Here is a 19739-nt window from a genome sequence, read left to right as displayed (position 1 = left end):
TTAAGACTTTAAAAAATGTCAGAGAGTTTGCTATAAAGATATGTGAGGGAGCAGCCCAGGTGGCTCAGCGGTTTAGCCAGAGTGTGATCTGGAGACCCGGGATCGAGTCCCACGTCAGGCTCCCTGCATGGAGCCTGCTTCTCCCTCTGCCTGTGTCTCTGGCTCTCTCTCTCTCCTCTCTGTCTGTGTCTCTCATGAATAAATAAACAAAATCTTAAAAAAAAAGATATGTGAGGAAGAGTATCCTGGTCATACGGAGAAGCAACTTCAAAGGCTCAGAGCATCCTCTGCTTATTCCAAGAATTGAAAGGAGGATGTCATGGATAGAATGGACAGTAGGAGTCAGAAGCAGAGAGGCAAAAAGCTTGCTCATCTTTGCGATGACTTTATTATGAATAAGTTGAGAAGTCACTGGAGCGTTTGAAGCAGAAAAGTAACATAATCTAACTGGTCTTTTCACAGAATCGCTCTGCCTGCCTTGTTCAGAGAACCGGCCTGGGTAAAGGATAGAAGGAGAGAGGTTGTGGGCAGACCATTAGAAGCTCTGTGATAACACGCACTGGAGATATCAAGGGTTTCAGTCTAGGGCAGAACCACCCACCAGAGCTGGAAAACACTGGTCAGGCTCTGGATATATTGTGAGGGTAGAATCAAGATGTTTCTGGTCAGTTAAAATGTAAAAGTCAGAGAGGAGTCAAGAATAGTAAATGATTTCCCCTAAACTAGGATACTGCCAATTACTGTAGTGGAGAAACTGAGAGAAAAGCAGGGTGAGGAGGAATTGTTGGAAATAAGTTTTTTTTTAATGCCTGTAGATGTCCTATAAGAGATGCTAAGTAGAGATTTGGTTTCATGAGTTAGAGTCCAGGGGAAAGAAAATGATCAGGAAATAAAAAATGAAAATAAAACTACCGTATATATAATTTTTAATTTAGCGTACTATCTATTTATTCAGCACAATGAGGCAAGCTGAAATCACATTTTTTCTCCTCTTAGGCAAGCCATGGAAAGAAGCAACAATACAGTGACTGAGTTCATCCTGGTGGGCTTCACGACAGACCCAGTCATGCAGCTGGTCCTGTTTGTGGTATTCCTTGGCGTGTACTCTCTGACTGTGGTAGCAAACGCCACCCTCATAGTGTTGATCTGTAATGACTCCCGGCTGCACACACCCATGTATTTTTTCATTGGGAATCTATCTTTTCTGGATCTCTGGTATTCCTCTGTCTACACCCCAAAGATTCTCTTGACCTGCATCTCTGAAGACAAAAGCATCTCCTTTGCTGGCTGTGTATGTCAGTTCTTCTTCTCTGCTGGACTGGCATACAGTGAGTGTTACCTGTTGGCTGCCATGGCTTATGACCGCTATATGGCCATCTCGAAGCCACTGCGCTATGCTCAGGCCATGTCTATAAAGCTGTGTGCTCTTTTGGTAGCATCCTCATATCTTGGTGGTTTTATTAACTCTTCTATCATCACCAAAAGAACTTTTGCCCTGAACTTCTGTAGTGGCAATATCATTGATGACTTTTTTTGTGATTTGTATCCCCTGGTGAAGTTGGCTTGTGGCAGGAAAGATGGCTACCAGACTGTGCTGTATTTGATCCTGTGCTCCAATGTCATCACCCCCACAGTGCTCATCCTAGCCTCCTACCAGTTCATCATTGCCACCATCTTGAGGATCCGCTCCACCCAGGGCCGACTCAAAGCCTTCTCTACGTGTTCCTCACACCTGGTCTCTGTCACCTTGTACTATGGCTCTATTCTCTACATCTACTCTCGTCCCCGATCTAGCTATTCTTTGGACACAGACAAAATAGTTTCTACATTTTATACTGTGGTGTTCCCCATGCTGAATCCCATGATCTACAGCCTGAGGAATAAGGATGTGAAAGAGGCTCTGAATAAACTCATTAAATAAATTAAGATTCTCTCCTTCTCAGGAGATGCAATGACAATTTTTGATCAGGTTACTATATTTCAAGAAGAGCTGCCATTGTGTTCCATCAGGATTAAGAATTCTGACAATGCGGGCAGCCTGAGTGGCTCATCTGTTTAGCTCCACCTTCAGCTCAGGGCCTGATCCTGGAGACCTGGGATGGAGTCTCATGTTGGGTTCCCTGCCTGGAGCCTGCTTCTCCCTTTGCCTGTGTCTCTGCCTCTCTCTCTCTCTCTCTCTCTCTCTCTCTCTCTATCTGTGTGTGTGTGTGTGTGTGTCATGAAAAAATAAATAAAACCTTAAAAAAAAAGAAATCTGACAATGCAAGTTAAAGACTTTGCACCCTTGATCCACGACAATTTAAGAGAAGACAAAATTAGAGCATTTTTAGGAGATAGAATTTAAATACAAAATTTAAGAATTTTTATTGAATTTCATGCTACTCTAGAAAAAAATGAATGAAAACTTAAAATTCTCCTTTACATTCAAAATATAGCAGAATACTTCACATCTTTAGCGTGAAAATATTTCTTATTGATTGATACACACAGAATAGGATCTATCCAGTTAGGTCCTTGAAAATAGGAACTAATATGCTGAGTCCATTTTAAATATTTTCCTATGAAAGTTAATTGGTTGAAATTATCCCTTTCTATTGCCTCACCAGGATTTCTTTTTTTTTTCTTTATCCATTCATCTTTTATTTATTTTTTAATAAATTAATTTTTATTGGTGTTCAATTTACCAACATACAGAAAAACACCCACTGCTCATCCCATCAAGTGTCCACCTCAGTGCCTGTAACCCATTCCCCCCCACCCCCCGCCCTCCTCCCCTTCCACCACCCCTAGTTCGTTTCCCAGAGTTAGAAGTCTTTATGTTCTGTCTCCCTTCCTGATATTTCCCACGCATTTCTTCTCCCTTCCCTTCTATTCCCTTTCACTATTATTTATATTCCCCCAAATGAATGAGAACATACACTGTTTGTCCTTTTCCGATTGACTTACTTCACTCAGCATTATACCCTCCAGTTCCATCCATGTTGAAGCAAATGGTGGGTATTCGTCGTTTCTAATGGCTGAGGAATATTCCATTGTATACATAAACCACATCTTCTTTATCCATTCATCTTTCGATGGACACCGAGGCTCCTTCCACAGTTTGGCTATTGTGGCCATTGCTGATAGAAACATCAGGGTGCAGGTGTCCCGGCGTTTCATTGCATCTGAGTCTTTGGGGTAAATCCCCAACAGTGCAATTGCTGGGTCGTAGGGCTGGTCTATTTTTAACTCTTTGAGGAACCTCCACACAGTTTTCCAGAGTGGCTGCACCAGTTCACATTCCCACCAACAGTGCAAGAGGGTTTCCCTTTCTCCGCATCCTCTCCAACATTCGTTGTTTCCTGCCTTGTTAATTTTCCCCATTCTCACTGGTGTGAGGTGGTATCTCATTGTGGTTTTGATTTGTACTTCCCTGATGGCAAGTGATGCAGAGCATTTTCTCATGTGCTTGTTGGCCATGTCCATGTCTTCCTCTGTGAGATTTCTCTTCATGTCTTTTGCCCATTTCATGATTGGATTGTTTGTTTCTTTGGTGTTGAGTTTAATAAGTTCTTTATAGATCTTGGAAACTAGCCCTTTATCTGATATGTCACTTGCAAATATCTTCTCCCATTCTGTAGGTTGTCTTTTAGTTTTGTTGACTGTATCCTTTGCTGTGCAAAAGCTTCTTATCTTGATGAAGTCCCTATAGTTCATATTTGCTTTTGTTTCTTTTGCCTTCGTGGATGTATCTTGCAAGAAATTACTGTGGCCAAGTTCAAAAAGGGTATTGCCTGTGTTCTCCTCTAGGATTTTGATGGAATCTTGTCTCACATTTAGATCTCTCATCCATTTTGAGTTTATCTTTGTATATGGTGAAAGAGAGTGGTCCAGTTTCATTCTTCTGCATGTGGATGTCCAATTTTCCCAGCACCATTTACTGAAGAGACTGTCTTTCTTACAATGGATAGTCTTTCCTCCTTTATCGAATATTAGTTGACCATAAAGTTCAGGGTCCACTTCTGGATTCTCTATTCTGTTCCATTGATCTGTGTCTGTTTTTGTGCCAGTACCACACTGTCTTGATGACCACAGCTTTGTAGTACAACCTGAAATCTGACATTGTGATGCCCCAAGCTATGGTTTTCTTTTTTAAAATTCCCCTGGCTATTCGGGGTCTTTTCTGATTCCACACAAATCTTAAAATAATTTGTTCTAACTCTCTGAAGAAAGTCCATGGTATTTTGATAGGGATTGCATTAAACGTGTAAATTGCCCTGGGTAACATTGACATTTTCACAATATTAATTCTGCCAATCCATGAGCATGAAATATTTTTCCATCTCTTTGTGTCTTCCTCAATTTCTTTCAGAAGTGTTCTATAGTTTTTAGGGTATAGATCCTTTACCTCTTTGGTTAGGTTTATTCCTAGGTATCTTATGCTTTTGGGTGCAATTGTAAATGGGATTGACTCCTTAATTTCTCTTTCTTCAGTCTCATTGTTAGTGTATAGAAATGCCATTGATTTCTGGGCATTGATTTTGTATCCTGCCACGCTACCAAATTGCTGTATGAGTTCTAGCAATCTTGGGGTGGAGGCTTTGGGCTTTTCTATGTAGAGTATCATGTCATCGAGGAAGAGGGAGAGTTTGACTTCTTCTTTGCCAATTTGAATGCCTTTAATGTCTTTTTGTTTTTTGATTGCTGAGGCGAGGACTTCCAGTACTATGTTGAATAGCAGTCTCACCAGGATTTCTTAAGTGTTTTTATTTACCTTTTGCCCCCAGAAGCAATAGCATGAAGACCCAGAGGTACCCATGAAATAATCTTCTATGATTAGACTCACCAAGCATCATCTCTCCAATCTATATTTCTTCCATATGTCCCTCATTAAGGAAAAATCTGTCAAGTTTCTATAGATATGACTTTTGTAAATCACTGTGTAACTACCAGAGTTCCTCTTTTATTTTACAAGGGTGAACTTGCAAGGTCTTCCACATCCACATGATGATATTCTGAGCATCAAAGCACAATTATGATGATAAAGAATAATAACTACAATGAGCTGAAACAATTTGAGAAATAAAAGTCTATGACTTCCCATTACTCAACAGAGAAAAATTCATATAGGTGATACAAACAGGTGGTGATAAAACAAAAGTGAAAACATGGTAAGTTGTGTTTAGTTTTGGTTTTTAAAAGTAGGGCAATGAAGATATTGTTTGTGTTCATACAACATGAATATGTTCTTGTTTCTAGTGGTAAAAGTAGTAGTAAACTAACAAACAAACACCCAAGAAAGTGAACATAAAGCAAGTAGTCCCCTAAACTGTAGGAGCTCCATACAGAGCAGGAAAGCCTGATCAGACCAGCAATAATACACATTACCTGTAAAGTAAATCCAAGGTGTGTAATCAGTACGAGTCTTAACACATAGTACCCCAGTAGAGACAGAACACAACAGTGTAACTCCAAGATGTTTGAATTACACAGAGCTCTAAAATGGAGAGCTATTCATGCTAATTCAGATTCTCATTTTCTTTCTTTTTTTTATTTTTAAAGACTTCATTTATTTATTCATGAGACACATAGAGAGAGAGAGGCAGAGACATAGGCAGAGGGAGATGCAGGCTCCTCACAGGGAGCCCAATGTGGGACTCCATCCCGGGACCGGGATCATGCCCTGAGCCGAGGCAGATGCTCAACCATCCAGCCACCCAGCGTCCCAGATTCCCATTTTGTTGAAGCTCTCTATGGCCCAACCAATAATATTAAAATTCATATAAATTATATTACTTTTAAGTCCTGTGAACAGATCTCAGTGTAGAGATCTGTTTAATGTTGGTGGTGAAACAAGAAAATCTATCATTGCAGAAGGAAATCGGAGCTACAAAGGTAAAACTGGTGTAATACCATCCCAATATTATAAATCCTGACTTTTAGTACAATAAAGATGTTCAAAGTACTTATCAAGAACTATTATTTTAATCCTTTTAAGAGAAGCATTCAAGTCCTATTCTCCAAATAATTATTAATCTACCAAATATTGTAACTTTCATTGGCCCAAGTGTAGAGTCATATTATTTTGTGTATGGAAAAGTTATCTCAAGGCCAAAATCAAGCCTACATAACATTACTAAAACCCCACTGAAAAGATTAAATACAGCTATGAACACTCTTTGAAGATGTAAATATATGTAAGTATATAACACGAATGAAATTAAATATGTCGTACTAAAGTTTTAGAAAAAGTTTTAGAATATGTTTAAGTATCTGTTTGGCAGTAAGGTTGTTAAGCACACTTGGGAATGCTTCACCTGCAGTTATGGTTGTGAAGGATTCAAAAGAATCTCCCATATTAACTTATAATTAACTACACCATAAATTCCTAAGGGAATTTTGCTACTCAGATCACAAGTGAAATTTGAAGCCTAAAAAAAAGTAGTTTCTTAGTTGTATTATTTATATATACGAGTTTTACCAAATTAAACATTTTTTTTCAAGTCCACTCTCTACCTTGTTTCTTGTATTACTCTGGTTCATTCATTCTTTCTCAACACCTTGGTTGGATCAGAATTATCTGATAAGCTGTCCATAATTTCTTATTATAAGGTCTGTGTCTTTGATCACCTTGTTTTTATTTGGTTGTGGTACTTTTCATCTCAAAGAGAAGGCCAAGAGCATACTATGAAATATGGTGCTTGAGACGCCTGACTGGCTCAGCAGCTAAACACCTGCCTTCGACTCAGGGCCTGATCCCCAACTCCTAAGATGGAGTCCTACATCGGGCTCCCTGCATGGAGTCTGCTTCTCACTCTGTCTGCGTCTCTCTCTCTCTCTTTCTCTCTCTGTCTTCCACAAATAAATAAATAAGATCCTTTTTTAAAAAAGAAATATGATGCCCTATCCCAATGGTTCCAAACAATTCTTCTTCAACTCATTCTGTACCACTAACTAATTTTTCCCAGGTCATTGAGATCAATCACTATGCCCACTGGAGTGACACCTCTTAGATCAATGCATGAGGAGTCGAACAGGGCCAGAGTACAGTCCCAAATTCCAAATAAACAGAGCGCTGAGGCTTTTCCTTTGGGTCATTAGGGACATTATACTCTTATACATACAGACTCCAAATATACTCACTATATGGTTATGGGTAAGGAAATTAAATTTGAGTGGGGCATTTTATGCAATAATAAAAGAGGCCACAGTAGTCAGAGTTCTACAAGAGGAAGACACTAAGGTTGACTTAAAATTGCAAGGACTTTGTTAGGGGAAACAGTTGTGTCTGTGTAAGAGAAAAGAGAGAGGCAGCCAGAAGAACAAGAAATGCCACTACAACATAGGCAAGTATAGGCACACGTGAAGAAGAGAGGGAAGGAAGATGGGCAAAAGCATCCTAGACCATTGTCCAGTTTATGGTAAGCTCAGCAAGGTAAGTACTTGAGCCAAAATTAGCCATCAAGCCAGTGCCTAAGAGGGATAGTCCTGCATTGCTATCCTTGCTGTGCTCAGTCATTAGGTAGCAGCAGTCTCTGGGCAGCATAACATTGGTACAAATGGGGAAATGTGTTTCAAAGCTCAGCAGCTATGACTTGTGCTAATTATACTCAGTGTACCTGGAGCTTTGAAAGGCTCACATTCCTGGTCACCACAGGTACACCATGCCAGCTTTATCCCCTCAGTTTGTAGACATGTATGTTCTTCAAACAGACCTTCAAACAGAAGGTCTTCAAACAGACCTTCAAACAGAAGATGGAGCCATATATTGGGTATAAGGGCATGTTGAGCATGAACAGGAGAAAGAGGAGAAGGAGGCTGCGTGTGTGGAGAAAGAGACTGACTGACATTCACAGAGCATGTCATTTCAATGACCTGATAAGTGACAACCTCCCAGTATATGCATGTGTGGAAGAATCGGGCACATGTTGATGTACACGAACGGTTTAGGATATCTTCTAAACCAAGTATATGACTCTGCAAATAAAATGAAATATACTTGTCTCTCTGCCTCCCCCACAAAGTGACCTTAAAACACAATGTTTATTCCTCAAAAGCTACAGTTGCTTCATGCCGGTGTATGTCTGTTGACTTTGAGGATACAATATGGTTTCCAACACAAACTAACCCACTCCATTTATTTCTCAAGATAAAAGTTATTATTCCTGACACCCTTCTTTAATCTATCTATAAAACGTGTTCTCTCATGACCGCCACCTTGCAGATCCGAAATTCTTTTGCCTCCAAAGAAAGGATTAAAGGTGATGATTTGGAATCCCCACTCTTGTATCCTCCATGTTTTTGAGGGAAATGCTAACCTTCGCCCTTACCTCAGGTTGAGTTTTGTTTGCTTTTTTACTGTCTTTTCAGAGCAATTCAGTTCCTACTTGAACCATAAACCTTGAAACTAATAACCCTCATTCTAAGGGTCAAAAATGGAATTAATATGAGGATCCCATTTCACTCTGTGTATATGTCTACATATCAATAACTATATTATATCTGGGTCTATATTGTATCTTTTCTGGGTGGCTGTTAATTGGGTGTTTAACTGACTAAGCCACAAGGGCACCCCTCAGTTATATTATTCTTATTCTTTGTCACAGAAGCTGGTAGGAGCTATGATCTAGGTCCTGGATGAAGCCAGCTGTGGCATTTCTTTGCAAGAAAGGAAAATGGAAAAAACCACTCAGACCTCCATCTTTTCCCCACCAATGACAACTACTGGCTAAACCTATTAAGGACACAGAGACCAATGGAGTCCACTCATGCAGTTAATACAGCGGAGTATCATGGAGCACAAAGGAGGTCAAAAAGTGGAGAATGGATTTTGGACAAAAGAAAGGTACTCGACATTTAACACAAGTATCAGTATTGTTGAACAAACAATACTTTAATATGCACATAATATATGAATATTTTTCTATACATGATATACATGCACATATATGGCTTAGTTTAGCTTCTACACAAGTCAAGAAAAAGAGAATACAAATTATAAATGACTATACTGTCACCGGGAAATCATAGTCTCAAAAAAGAATTCTCCATTATTAAACAATACGCACAATTCTCTTTAATTGTCTGGTTAGGCATTTCCTAAGCTTATGAAATCCCGAGGGTGTTGAAGGAATCTGCCACTCTGGGGATCCGGAAGCTACTATAAAGATATGTGATGGAAGCATATTTGAATTCTGTTGAGGTGATGGCATTGCTGAGAACTTTAGGTAAGTTTTCTGATCCAGATGTTAGAGGTAGATGGAAATTTTTACTTGTTCCTCACAACCGGGATGAAGGTCATGTATATACTATGATATCTTAAGTGCTAAACAAAGGACTTCTTTTGAAATATCTTCACCACCCTCCTACTACAATTTCTGAAACTGTCGAGTTTACAAGGAGAAAGAGCACATCTTACTCTTAGATTCCAAAAAAGGCAGTTAATATCACAGAAAAAGACAAAGGAGAAAAAAACAACTAGGTACACAGACAATCAAGCAATACAGGAACCATTTACAACAAAAACAGTGTCCTTAGATCTAGACAGCATCTGGGCAACAGGATGAAGTAGCCTCAGCTACTTACCAGAGATTATTAAAGGCCAAAGACATCCTGAAAAGCTAAAATCCCTTTCAGTTTGATACACTGTAAGAGAGTATCATATCATATGGTCTACGGGTAGCAAACAGGGCCAGACTACCCCCGCCAGATTAACCAAACAGACGTCTATTCTTTAAGCCACTCTCTATCCAAGGAAACGTATGCCCTACTTGTTTCTGTGCCTGCAGAGCATTCAAAGTAGATCTGTTCATAGCTCATCTCGTTAAAGGTAAAACCTTAGGCAACTCCTCTTTAACTCTTCCAGTCTTTACAACATTGTAATGGCAGGCAGACTTCTGTGACAAAGAATAAGAATAATATAACTGAGGGGTGCCCTTGTGGCTTAGTCAGTTAAACACCCAATTAGCAGCCACCCAGAAAATCAATCTATTGCTTTGTTTCTTTTCCAGATAGGGATGCTCATTGCTTCATTCATGTATTCATTCAATATTATGTGTCTAGTATATGCCAGATATTATTTAGACACTAAGCATATAATAATGAATGGAACAGACAAAACTTCCTGCTCTCGTGGAATTTACATCCTAGTGGACTCCTATCTCCTCTTGGCCTCAGTGACCCCGAAGGCCCATGAAAAGTAGAAATTTACCACTCAAAGATATTCTCCAGGTATTTTCTATTTCTTCACATAATTCCCAGAAGAACCCTATCGTAAGTCCAAGGTAAAATACAAAGCTGTGGAGTGGAGTTTATTCACCGACTGATAACATCCTTTAAAGAACATTTTTGAAATGTGTCGCTGGATCTATGCCTGCCACATAGATCAAGGGCCCATTTAGTAAGCAGCACACAAGAATTAAAGGTTTTACACTTAGGGGCTACTCTCATCCAAAGAAAAAAATTCCCCACCCTGCACAGCCAGTGTCTTAATGGACATTTGTGCATTGAAAAAGATCTTTGTAATTGTGTGAGTTTGAAGTCTACTCTGCTTTACAAATAAACACTACATTTTGCAAGATTTTACTATAAATCAACTCACACATTAATTCAAAATGGAAATAAGAGGCTCATTTATTTTGTTTGGAACTTTATCAAAAACTATTCACCTTGTCGGAAAAATCCTATCACCGATGGAAATGCCACTCCTGATATTGGAATCACTAATACTTTTGTGATGACTCTACATATATGTATAACCATTTCATCAAGTGTGGCAGGATTTACATATGAAAATTCATGTTATTTTAGAATACATCCTGTAATTATTACCATGGAATAGTTACATTATGAGCTACTTTTCTTTTTTATCATCTTTGCAATTAGAATTAGATGTTTTAAGTATATCTACAAATATGTTTGTAAGTAGGTTGTATTAACCATAGAACCATTTCAGCTCGATAAAGTAAGTATCTTAAATGTTTGTTATAAAGTGGACGTTTTTTAATGTGATAAAATTGGGGACTATTACAACAAACACTATCCAGTTGGGATAAGGGTCTTTTTAAAGATAATAGGTGAAGAGCTATAAAACCTGAAGAATAATATTAAGTCCCAGGCTTTAGACCCAAAAGATTTACAATGACATCACATATTTTGTTACTTGGCATAACCAGATGGATTATATTTTTGGTCTCCACTCTGAAGTTTCTCTGATTCTCTATTTCTCTCCCTGAGACTTTGATAAATATGCCAGAGGGCTTCTTCACAATAAGTGAGGGGAGAGGTTGTTTGGTGATTGTGGAGTGAAACTGTATTGGAGACATAAAATTTACCTTAGTGTTCAGGGCTGGGCTTGAGAATTAAATTAGTGGGAGAGAGATTGACAGGAGAAAAGCACACAAATGTATGTAACATAAATGTTATATGGTATGGAACATTCACAAGGAAATTAAGACCCCAAAATGTGACAAGACCTAAATGTTCTTTTGCAAGGTTGAACAAAGAGGGGCAACCTTGGAAGGGTTACTAAAATATATGGAGAGGCTAAAGGAAAATAATTACTTTAAAGAGAAAAACCAAAAAAAAAAAATTTTTTTTTAAAAAGTGAAGAGCCAAAAGCAATTTCAAACCTTACTCAAAGGGACAGTAATTCAGACCTTGGGGTATTAGCATAAACATGGACATATCGATCAGTGGAATAGACTGGAGAATCCTGAAACAAATACTTACACTTATGGTTTGGATAGGTAGGATAATGTCCGCCAAAACTGCCTATGTTCTAACCCCCTGGAAGCCATGAATATGTTAGAATACAAAGGAAGTGGAAGTTAAAGTTGCCAATTACCTGACTTTAAAATAGATTGTCCTGGATTAGAAGTGACAAATACCCACCATTTGCTTCAACATGGATAGAACTGGAGGGTATTATGCTGAGTGAGGTAAGTCAATCGGAGAAGGACAAACAGTATATTTTCTCATTCATTTGGGGAATATAAATAAACAGTTTGGTAATTTCTCAGGATGTTACTTAGAGGTACATCATGTGAATCAACAATTCTACTCCTAGGTATCTTCTCAAGACAAATGAAAACATACATCTATACAAGGTTTGTACAAGAATGCTCATAGCAGCATTGTTCATAACTGGCAAAAGTAGAAAATATAAAACATGTGTCAGTTGATGAGTGAGTAAACAAAATATGGTGTGTTCATATAAAGGAATATTACTTGGCAATAAAAACAAAGTAATGATACATGCTACAACATCAATGAAAAAGAAAAATACGACAAAATGGCCTATTTGGGGGTGGCATATTTTACCACCTTTCAAATGTCACCACCTTCTCAACCACGGGGACTTTCCCATCTCTTGTGGACTTGAAAATTTTGTGTATTTGTACCTCACAAACAAGAAAAGACTTTTCCCTCTCGGGGTCTAAGTTTAATTTCCCTTTCCCTTAGTTCACTTTCACTGAATCATTCAGTTTTATTTTCTTAATATCTCTAACATTAACTGAAAATATTTCTACATGTATGTGTTTATTTAGTATGTAGTCACTCTTCTAAATAGAGTCTCCATAGAATAAGGGTCAGCCTTGTTGTCCTCACTGCTGTATCCCAATGCCTACTTGACACCTGGAACTCAAATAATATTTTCTTAAAAAAGTGTATAAGCCCCCAAAAGCACTCAAGCTTTCCTGTTTTAAATGCATCTCATTGAAATGAATATGTTGACATTCAGAAAGCTCTTCTCACCTGTACTAGTCAGGCAAGATTCCTGCTCTGATCTCCCTTGCCCTGACATCCATAGCCTTGACCACATGTCGCAGGCCTAACACTGAGAATGTTCTGTAGTATTGACTCAGGCAATTAAACTTTTCACTCTTTCACTTCTAGGTGAGATCTCTTTAAGCCATGGAGAGAGGCAATCATACAGTGACTGAGTTCATCCTGCTGGGGTTCACGACAGACCCAATGATGCAGCTGGTCCTGTTTGTGGTATTCCTTGGCGTGTACTCTCTGACTGTGGTAGCAAATGCCACCCTCATAGTTTTGATCTGTAATGACTCCCAGCTGCACACCCCTATGTATTTTTTCATTGGGAATCTATCTTTTCTGGATCTCTGGTATTCCTCTGTCTACACCCCAAAGATTCTCATGACCTGCATCTCAGAAGACAAAAGCATCTCCTTTGCTGGCTGTGTATGTCAGTTCTTCTTCTCTGCAGGGCTGGCATATACTGAGTGTTGCCTGTTGGCTGCCATGGCTTATGACCGCTATATGGCCATCTCAAAGCCACTGCACTATGCTCAGGCCATGTCTATAAAGCTGTGTGCTCTTTTGGTAGCATCCTCATACCTTGGTGGTTTTTTTAACTCTTCTATCATCACCAAAAGAACTTTTGCCTTGGACTTCTGTAGTGGCAATATCATTGATGACTTTTTTTGTGATTTGTATCCCCTGGTGAAGTTGGCTTGTGGCAAGAAAGATGGCTACCAGGCTGTGCTGTACTTCCTCCTGGCCTCCAATGTCATCACTCCCATAGTGCTCATCCTAGCCTCCTACCAGTTCATTATTGCCACCATCTTGAGGATCCGCTCCACCCAGGGCCGACTCAAAGCCTTCTCTACGTGTTCCTCACACCTGGTCTCTGTCACCTTGTACTATGGCTCTATTCTCTACATCTACTCTCGTCCCCGATCTAGCTATTCTTTGGACACAGACAAAATAGTTTCTACATTTTATACTGTGGTGTTCCCCATGCTGAATCCCATGATCTATAGCCTGAGGAATAAGGATGTGAAAGAGGCTCTGAATAAACTCATTAAATAAATCAAGATTCTCTCCTTCTCAGGAGATGCAATGACAATATTTGATCAGGTTACTATATTTCAAGAAGAGCTGCCATTGTGTTCCATCAGGATTAAGAATTCTGATAATGCGGGTAGCCCGGGTGGCTCAGGGGTTTAGCACCACCTTTGGTCAGGGTCTCATCCTGGAGATCCAGGATTGAGTCCCACCGTTGGGTTCCCTGCATGGAACTTGCCTCTCCCTCTGCTTGTGTGTGTGTGTGTGTGTGTGTGTGTGTGTGTGTGTGTGTGTGTGACTCATGAATAAATAAATAAAATATTTAAAAAAAAGAAATCTGACAATGTAAGTTAAAGACTTTGCACATTTAATACATGACAATTTAAGAGTAGACAAAATTAGAGCATTTTAGGAGATAGAAGTTAAATACAAAATTTAAGAATTTTTATTGAATTTCATGCTACTCTAGACTAAAGATAAAAAAAAAACTTAAAAATTCTCCTTTACCTTCAAAATATAACAGAACACCTCACTTCTTTAGTGTGAGAATATTTCTTATTGATTGATATACACAGAATAGGATCTATCTAGTTATTTCCTTGAAAATAGGAACTAATATGCTGAGTTCATTTTAAATATTTTCCAATGAAAATTATTTGGTTGAAATTATACCTTTCTATTGCCTCACCAGGATTTCTTAAGTGTTTTTATCTACCTTTTGCCCCCAGAAGCAATAGCATGAAGACCCAGAGGTACCCATGAAATAATCTGGTACGACTAGACTCAGCAAGCATCATCTCTCCAATTTATATTTCTTCCATATGTCCCTCATTAAGGAAAAATCTGTCAAGTTTCTATAGATATGACTTTTGTAAATCACTGTGTAACTACCACAGTTCCTCTTTTATTTTACAAGGGTGAACTTGCAAGGTCTTCCACATCCACATGATGATATTCTGAGCATCAAAGCACAATTATGATGATAAAGAATAATAACTACAATGAGCTGAAACAATTTGAGAAATAAAAGTCTATGACTTCCCATTACTCAACAGAGAAAAATTCATATAGGTGATACAAACAGGTGGTGATAAAACAAAAGTGAAAACATGGTAAGTTGTATTTAGTTTTGGTTTTTAAAAGTAGGGCAATGAAGATATTGTTTGTGTTCATACAACATGAATATGTTCTTGTTTCTAGTGGTAAAAGTAGTAGTAAACTAACAAAAAAACACACAAGAAAGTGAACATAAAGCAAGTAGTCCCCTAAACTGTAGGAGCTCCATACAGAGCAGGAAAGCCTGATCAGACCAGCAATAATACACATTACCTATAAAGTAAATCCAAGGTGTGTAATCAGTACGAGTCTTAACACATAATACCCCAGTAGAGACAGAACACAACAGTGTAACTCCAAGATGTTTGAATTACACAGAGCTCTAAAATGGAGAGCTATTCATGCTAATTCAGATTCTCATTTTCTTTCTTTTTTTTATTTTTAAAGACTTCATTTATTTATTCATGAGACACATAGAGAGAGAGAGAGGCAGAGACATAGACAGAGGGAGATGCAGGCTCCTCACAGGGAGCCCGATGTGGGACTCCATCCCGGGACCGGGATCATGCCCTGAGCCGAGACAGATGCTCAACCATCCAGCCACCCAGCCACCCAGCGTCCCAGATTCTCATTTTCTTAAAGCTCTCTATTGCCCAACTAATAATATTAAAATCCATATAAATTATATTACTTTTAAGTCCTGTGAACAGATCTCATTGGTGGCCACAGTGTAGAATATCAGCTGTTTAATGGTGGTGAAACAAGAATTCTATCATTGCAGAAGGAAATCGGAGCTACAAAGGTAAAACTGGTGTAATACCATGCCAATATTATAAATCTTGACTTTTACTACAATAAATATGTTCAAAGTACTTGTCAAGAACTATTATTTTAATCCTTCTAAGAGAAGCAATCAAGTCCTATTCTCAAAATAATTATTAATATCTACCAGATACTGTAACTTTCATTGGCCCAAGTGTAGAGTCATATTATTTTGTGTATGGAAAAGTTATTTCAAGTCCAAATCAAGCCTAAATAACATTACTAAGACCCCACTAAAAATATCAAGTACAGCTATGAATACTCTTTGAAGACGTAAATATATATAAGTATATAACATGAATGAAAGTAAATATGTCGTACTAAGGTTTTAGAAAAAGTTTTAGAATACGTAAGTGTATGTTTGGCAGTAAGGTTGTTAAGCACACTTGGGAATGCTTCACCTGCAGTTATGGTTGTGAAGGATTCAAAAGAATCTCCCGTATTAACTTATAACTAACTACACCATAAATTCCTAAAGGAATTTTGCTACTCAGATCACAAGTGAAATTTGAAGCTTAAAAAAAGTAGTTTCTTAGTTGTATTATTTATATATACGAGTTTTACCAAATTAAACATTTTTTTAAGTCCACTCTCTACCTTGTTTCTTGTATTACTCTGGTTCATTCATTCTTTCTCAACACCTTGGTTGGATCAGAATTATCTGATAAGCTGTCCATAATTTCTTATTATAAGGTCTGTGTCTTTGATCACCTTGTTTTTATTTGATTGTGGTATTTTTCATCTCAAAGAGAAGGCCAAGAGCATACTATGAAATATGGTGCTTGAGACGCCTAATTGGCTCAGCAGCTAAACACCTGCCTTCAACTCAGGGCGTGATCCTGGACCCCCGGGATCGAGTCCTACATCAGGCCCCTATATGGAGTCTGCTTCTCCCTCTCCCTGCATTTTACCTCTCTCTCTTTGTCTCTCATGAATAAATAAATAAGATCCTTTTAAAAAAAAAAAGAAAGAAAGAAATATGATGCTCACTTGGGCTCCCTGCATGGAGTCTCTTTCCCCTCTGCCAGTGTCTCTACCTCTCTTTCTCTCTTTGTCTCTCATGAATAAATATATAAGATCCTTTAAAAAAAAAAAAGAAATATGATGCCCAATCCCAATGGTTCCAAACAATTCTTCTTCAACTCATTCTGTACCACTAACTAATTTTTCCCAGGTCATTGAGATCAATCACCATGCCCACTGGAGTGACACCTCTTAGATCAATGCATAAGGAGTTGAACAGGGCCAGAGTACAGTCCCAAATTCCAAATAATCATAGCACTGAGGTTTTCCTTTGAGACATTATACTCTTATACATACAGACTCCAAAAATACTGAGTATATGCTTATGGGTAGGGAAATTAAATTTGAGTGGGCCATTTTATGCAATGATAAAAGAGGCCACAGTAGTCAGAATCCTACAAGAAGAAGACACTAATGTAGAATTAAAACTGCAAGGATTTCATTAGGGGAAACAGTTCTGTCTGTGTAAGAGAAAATAGAGAGGCGGCCAGAAAAACAACAAATGCCACTACACCATAAGTAAGTATAGCCACATGTGAAGAAGAGAAGGGAGGAAGATGGGCAAAAGCATCCTAAACCTTTGTCCAGTTTATGGTAAGCTCAGCAAGGTAGGTACTTGAGCCAAAATTAGCCATAACACCAGTGCCTAAGAGGGATAGTCCTGCATTGCTATCCTTGCTGTGCTCAGTCACTAGGTAGCAGCAGTCTCTGGGCAGCGTAACATTGATACAAATGTGGAAATGTGTTTCAAAGCTCAGCAGCTAAGACCTATGCCAATTATACTCGCTATACCTGGAGCTTTGAAAGGCTCACATTCCTGGCCACCACGGGTACCATGCCAGCCTCATCCACTCAGTTCACAGGCATGTACATTCTTCATAAGGGAAGGTGGAGCCATTTATTGGCTGCCCACACAGCATACTTAGAGGATACCTCAACAACCATGACTGAGCTTTCATATAGCCCTTCTACAATTTGATCATCCTAATCAGTTCTGAATGGTTAGACAAAAAGTAAAACCAATTATTTCTGTAGATCAGAGGAGAATATTACTATTTTTGCCATCCAATGTATTTCTTGGTAGAGATAATGTTCAGTGGGATACTGTGTGGACAAAAAAAGGCATTTTGTAAGTCTACACCTGCAAGTTCCAGCAGGAAAACGATAGGAAAAAGGGAATGTAAACCAAATATAACACCTAAAAGTGATTATTTGTGGAAAGAAAGTCATTAGGTCTGTAATCTTGAATTAGTAAGAAGTTGTGCAATCTAATCACCTTGCTAGCCAAGGGGTTCACCAATCCTCCCAGAAAATGATGGCATATCATAGCACAGTTGTGACCTCTGTTGTTGGCATTTGGGATACCTAACAGTGGAAGAAGAGAAATTAGGCATGGTGAAGAAAACCATGATGTTGAGCCCATTCCAGCTGCAATAGCCGTTTGTACAAGGGCATGTCGAGCATGAACAGGAGAAAGAGGAGAAGGAGGCTGTGTCTGTGGAGAAAGAGACCAACTGACATTCACAGAGCATGTCACTTCAACTACCTGATTAGTGACAACCTCCCAGTATATGCATGTGTGGAAGAATCGGGCACGAATGGTTTAGGATAGCTTCTAAACAAAGTATATGACTGTGCACATACAATAAAATATACTCGTCTCTCAGCCTCCTCCACAAAGTGATCTTAAAACGTATTGTTTATTCCTCAAAAGCTACAATTGCTTCATACCAGTGTATGTCTGTTGAACAGTATGGACTTTGAGGATACAAAACTGTTTCAAACACAAATTGACCCACTCCATTATTTCTCAAGATAGAAGTTATTATTCCTGCCTCCCTTCTTTATCTGTAAAACGTGTTCTTTCATGACCGCCACCTTGCAGATCCGAAATTCTTTTGCCTCCAAAGAAAGGATTAAAGGTGATGAATTGGGATCCCCACTCTTGTATCCTCCATATTTTTGAGGGAAACACTAATCTTCGCTCTTCCTCTCAGGTTAAGGGTGTTTTACTGTCTTTTCAGAGCAATTCACTTCCACTTGAACCCTGAACCTTGAAACCAATAACCCTCATTTCAAGGGTCAGAAATGGAATTAATATGAGGATCCCATTTCACTCTGTGTATAAGTCTACATATCGATAACAATATTATATCTGGGTCCGGGTATATAGTGATCGGCTCTATACCTGGTCCCAGAAACCCACTGAAAGATGCACTCAGGCCAAAGTTATCTTTTACATTGTTTCCATTACCCTCACTGACCAGTATATTCCTCTAGCGTTTTCCGTCTCTGTAAGTTAGAGTCAGTTCAAGACCAATGACTAATAACCCAGAGAAGATCAGGGCACTTCTGCTTTCCTAATGGGATTACCCTCATGATGGGCAGCCAGACATTCCCAAGAAGACTTCAAGGAAGATGTACAGTGTATATTTGGCTAACTTTCAGGATACCTCTTCAAAGGGATCTTACCTCACCATAAGTTTATGTTTTCATTGGCTGTGAACAGGCAATAACATAGGTCAGATAATTTTATAAGAAGTCATAATTTCCTACGAGAACATCGTGAGCTATTTTTTATCCAAGTAAAAATGAAATTCTTTACTTTACAGGAAAATATCACTTTGGTTGGTTTCCCATTGATGTCACTCCTTAAGAAGCACCTAATCCATGAGACATTGCCACAAGTTCCTGAACAAAATAACTTGGTTACCACCCACCTTTGACCTACTGGGCAATTCTTTCCATCCTGTCTCTGAGAGTTATTCACTGCCATATGGCGCTCTGGCTGCCTGGTTGTTTAAGCCAATAGTCCGGCTTTAAACTGCAGCAGAAGCCAAATCACCACATGATATTTATGGCATGCCTCTGTGCCACAGAAAAATAATGCCTTGCTCTCTACCTGTCCTTCATTCCGTGAGCCACTGGTGATCGTTTAAGTAAGTGTGATGCTACTGGATGCGATACATTACCATTGTTCTATTTCTCACCATGATGGATTTAAATATTTAACCTTTGAATATATGAAGGATCCATCCCATTTGGATTAT

General features: G+C 38.8%; 2 protein-coding genes across 2 annotated transcripts; both read left to right on the top strand.

Annotated features, from left to right (window-relative positions):
* The first annotated feature begins 1003 nt into the window (after positions 1-1003).
* On the top strand, positions 1004-1921 carry LOC121472185 (olfactory receptor 9G1-like). The gene has a single exon (XM_041723312.1). It carries the CDS (start codon positions 1004-1006, stop codon positions 1919-1921), a length of 918 nt encoding a protein of 305 aa, XP_041579246.1.
* Positions 1922-12894: 10973 nt separating this feature from the next.
* On the top strand, positions 12895-13812 carry LOC121472183 (olfactory receptor 9G9-like). Its single transcript, XM_041723310.1, has one exon. It carries the CDS (start codon positions 12895-12897, stop codon positions 13810-13812), a length of 918 nt encoding a protein of 305 aa, XP_041579244.1.
* Positions 13813-19739: the final 5927 nt, after the last annotated feature.

This window comes from Vulpes lagopus, chromosome 11 (genome assembly GCF_018345385.1).
Source record: "Vulpes lagopus strain Blue_001 chromosome 11, ASM1834538v1, whole genome shotgun sequence".
NCBI lineage: Eukaryota > Metazoa > Chordata > Mammalia > Carnivora > Canidae > Vulpes > Vulpes lagopus.
Note: the sequence above shows the minus strand (reverse complement) of the source record. Positions and strands in the feature narration are given on the sequence as shown.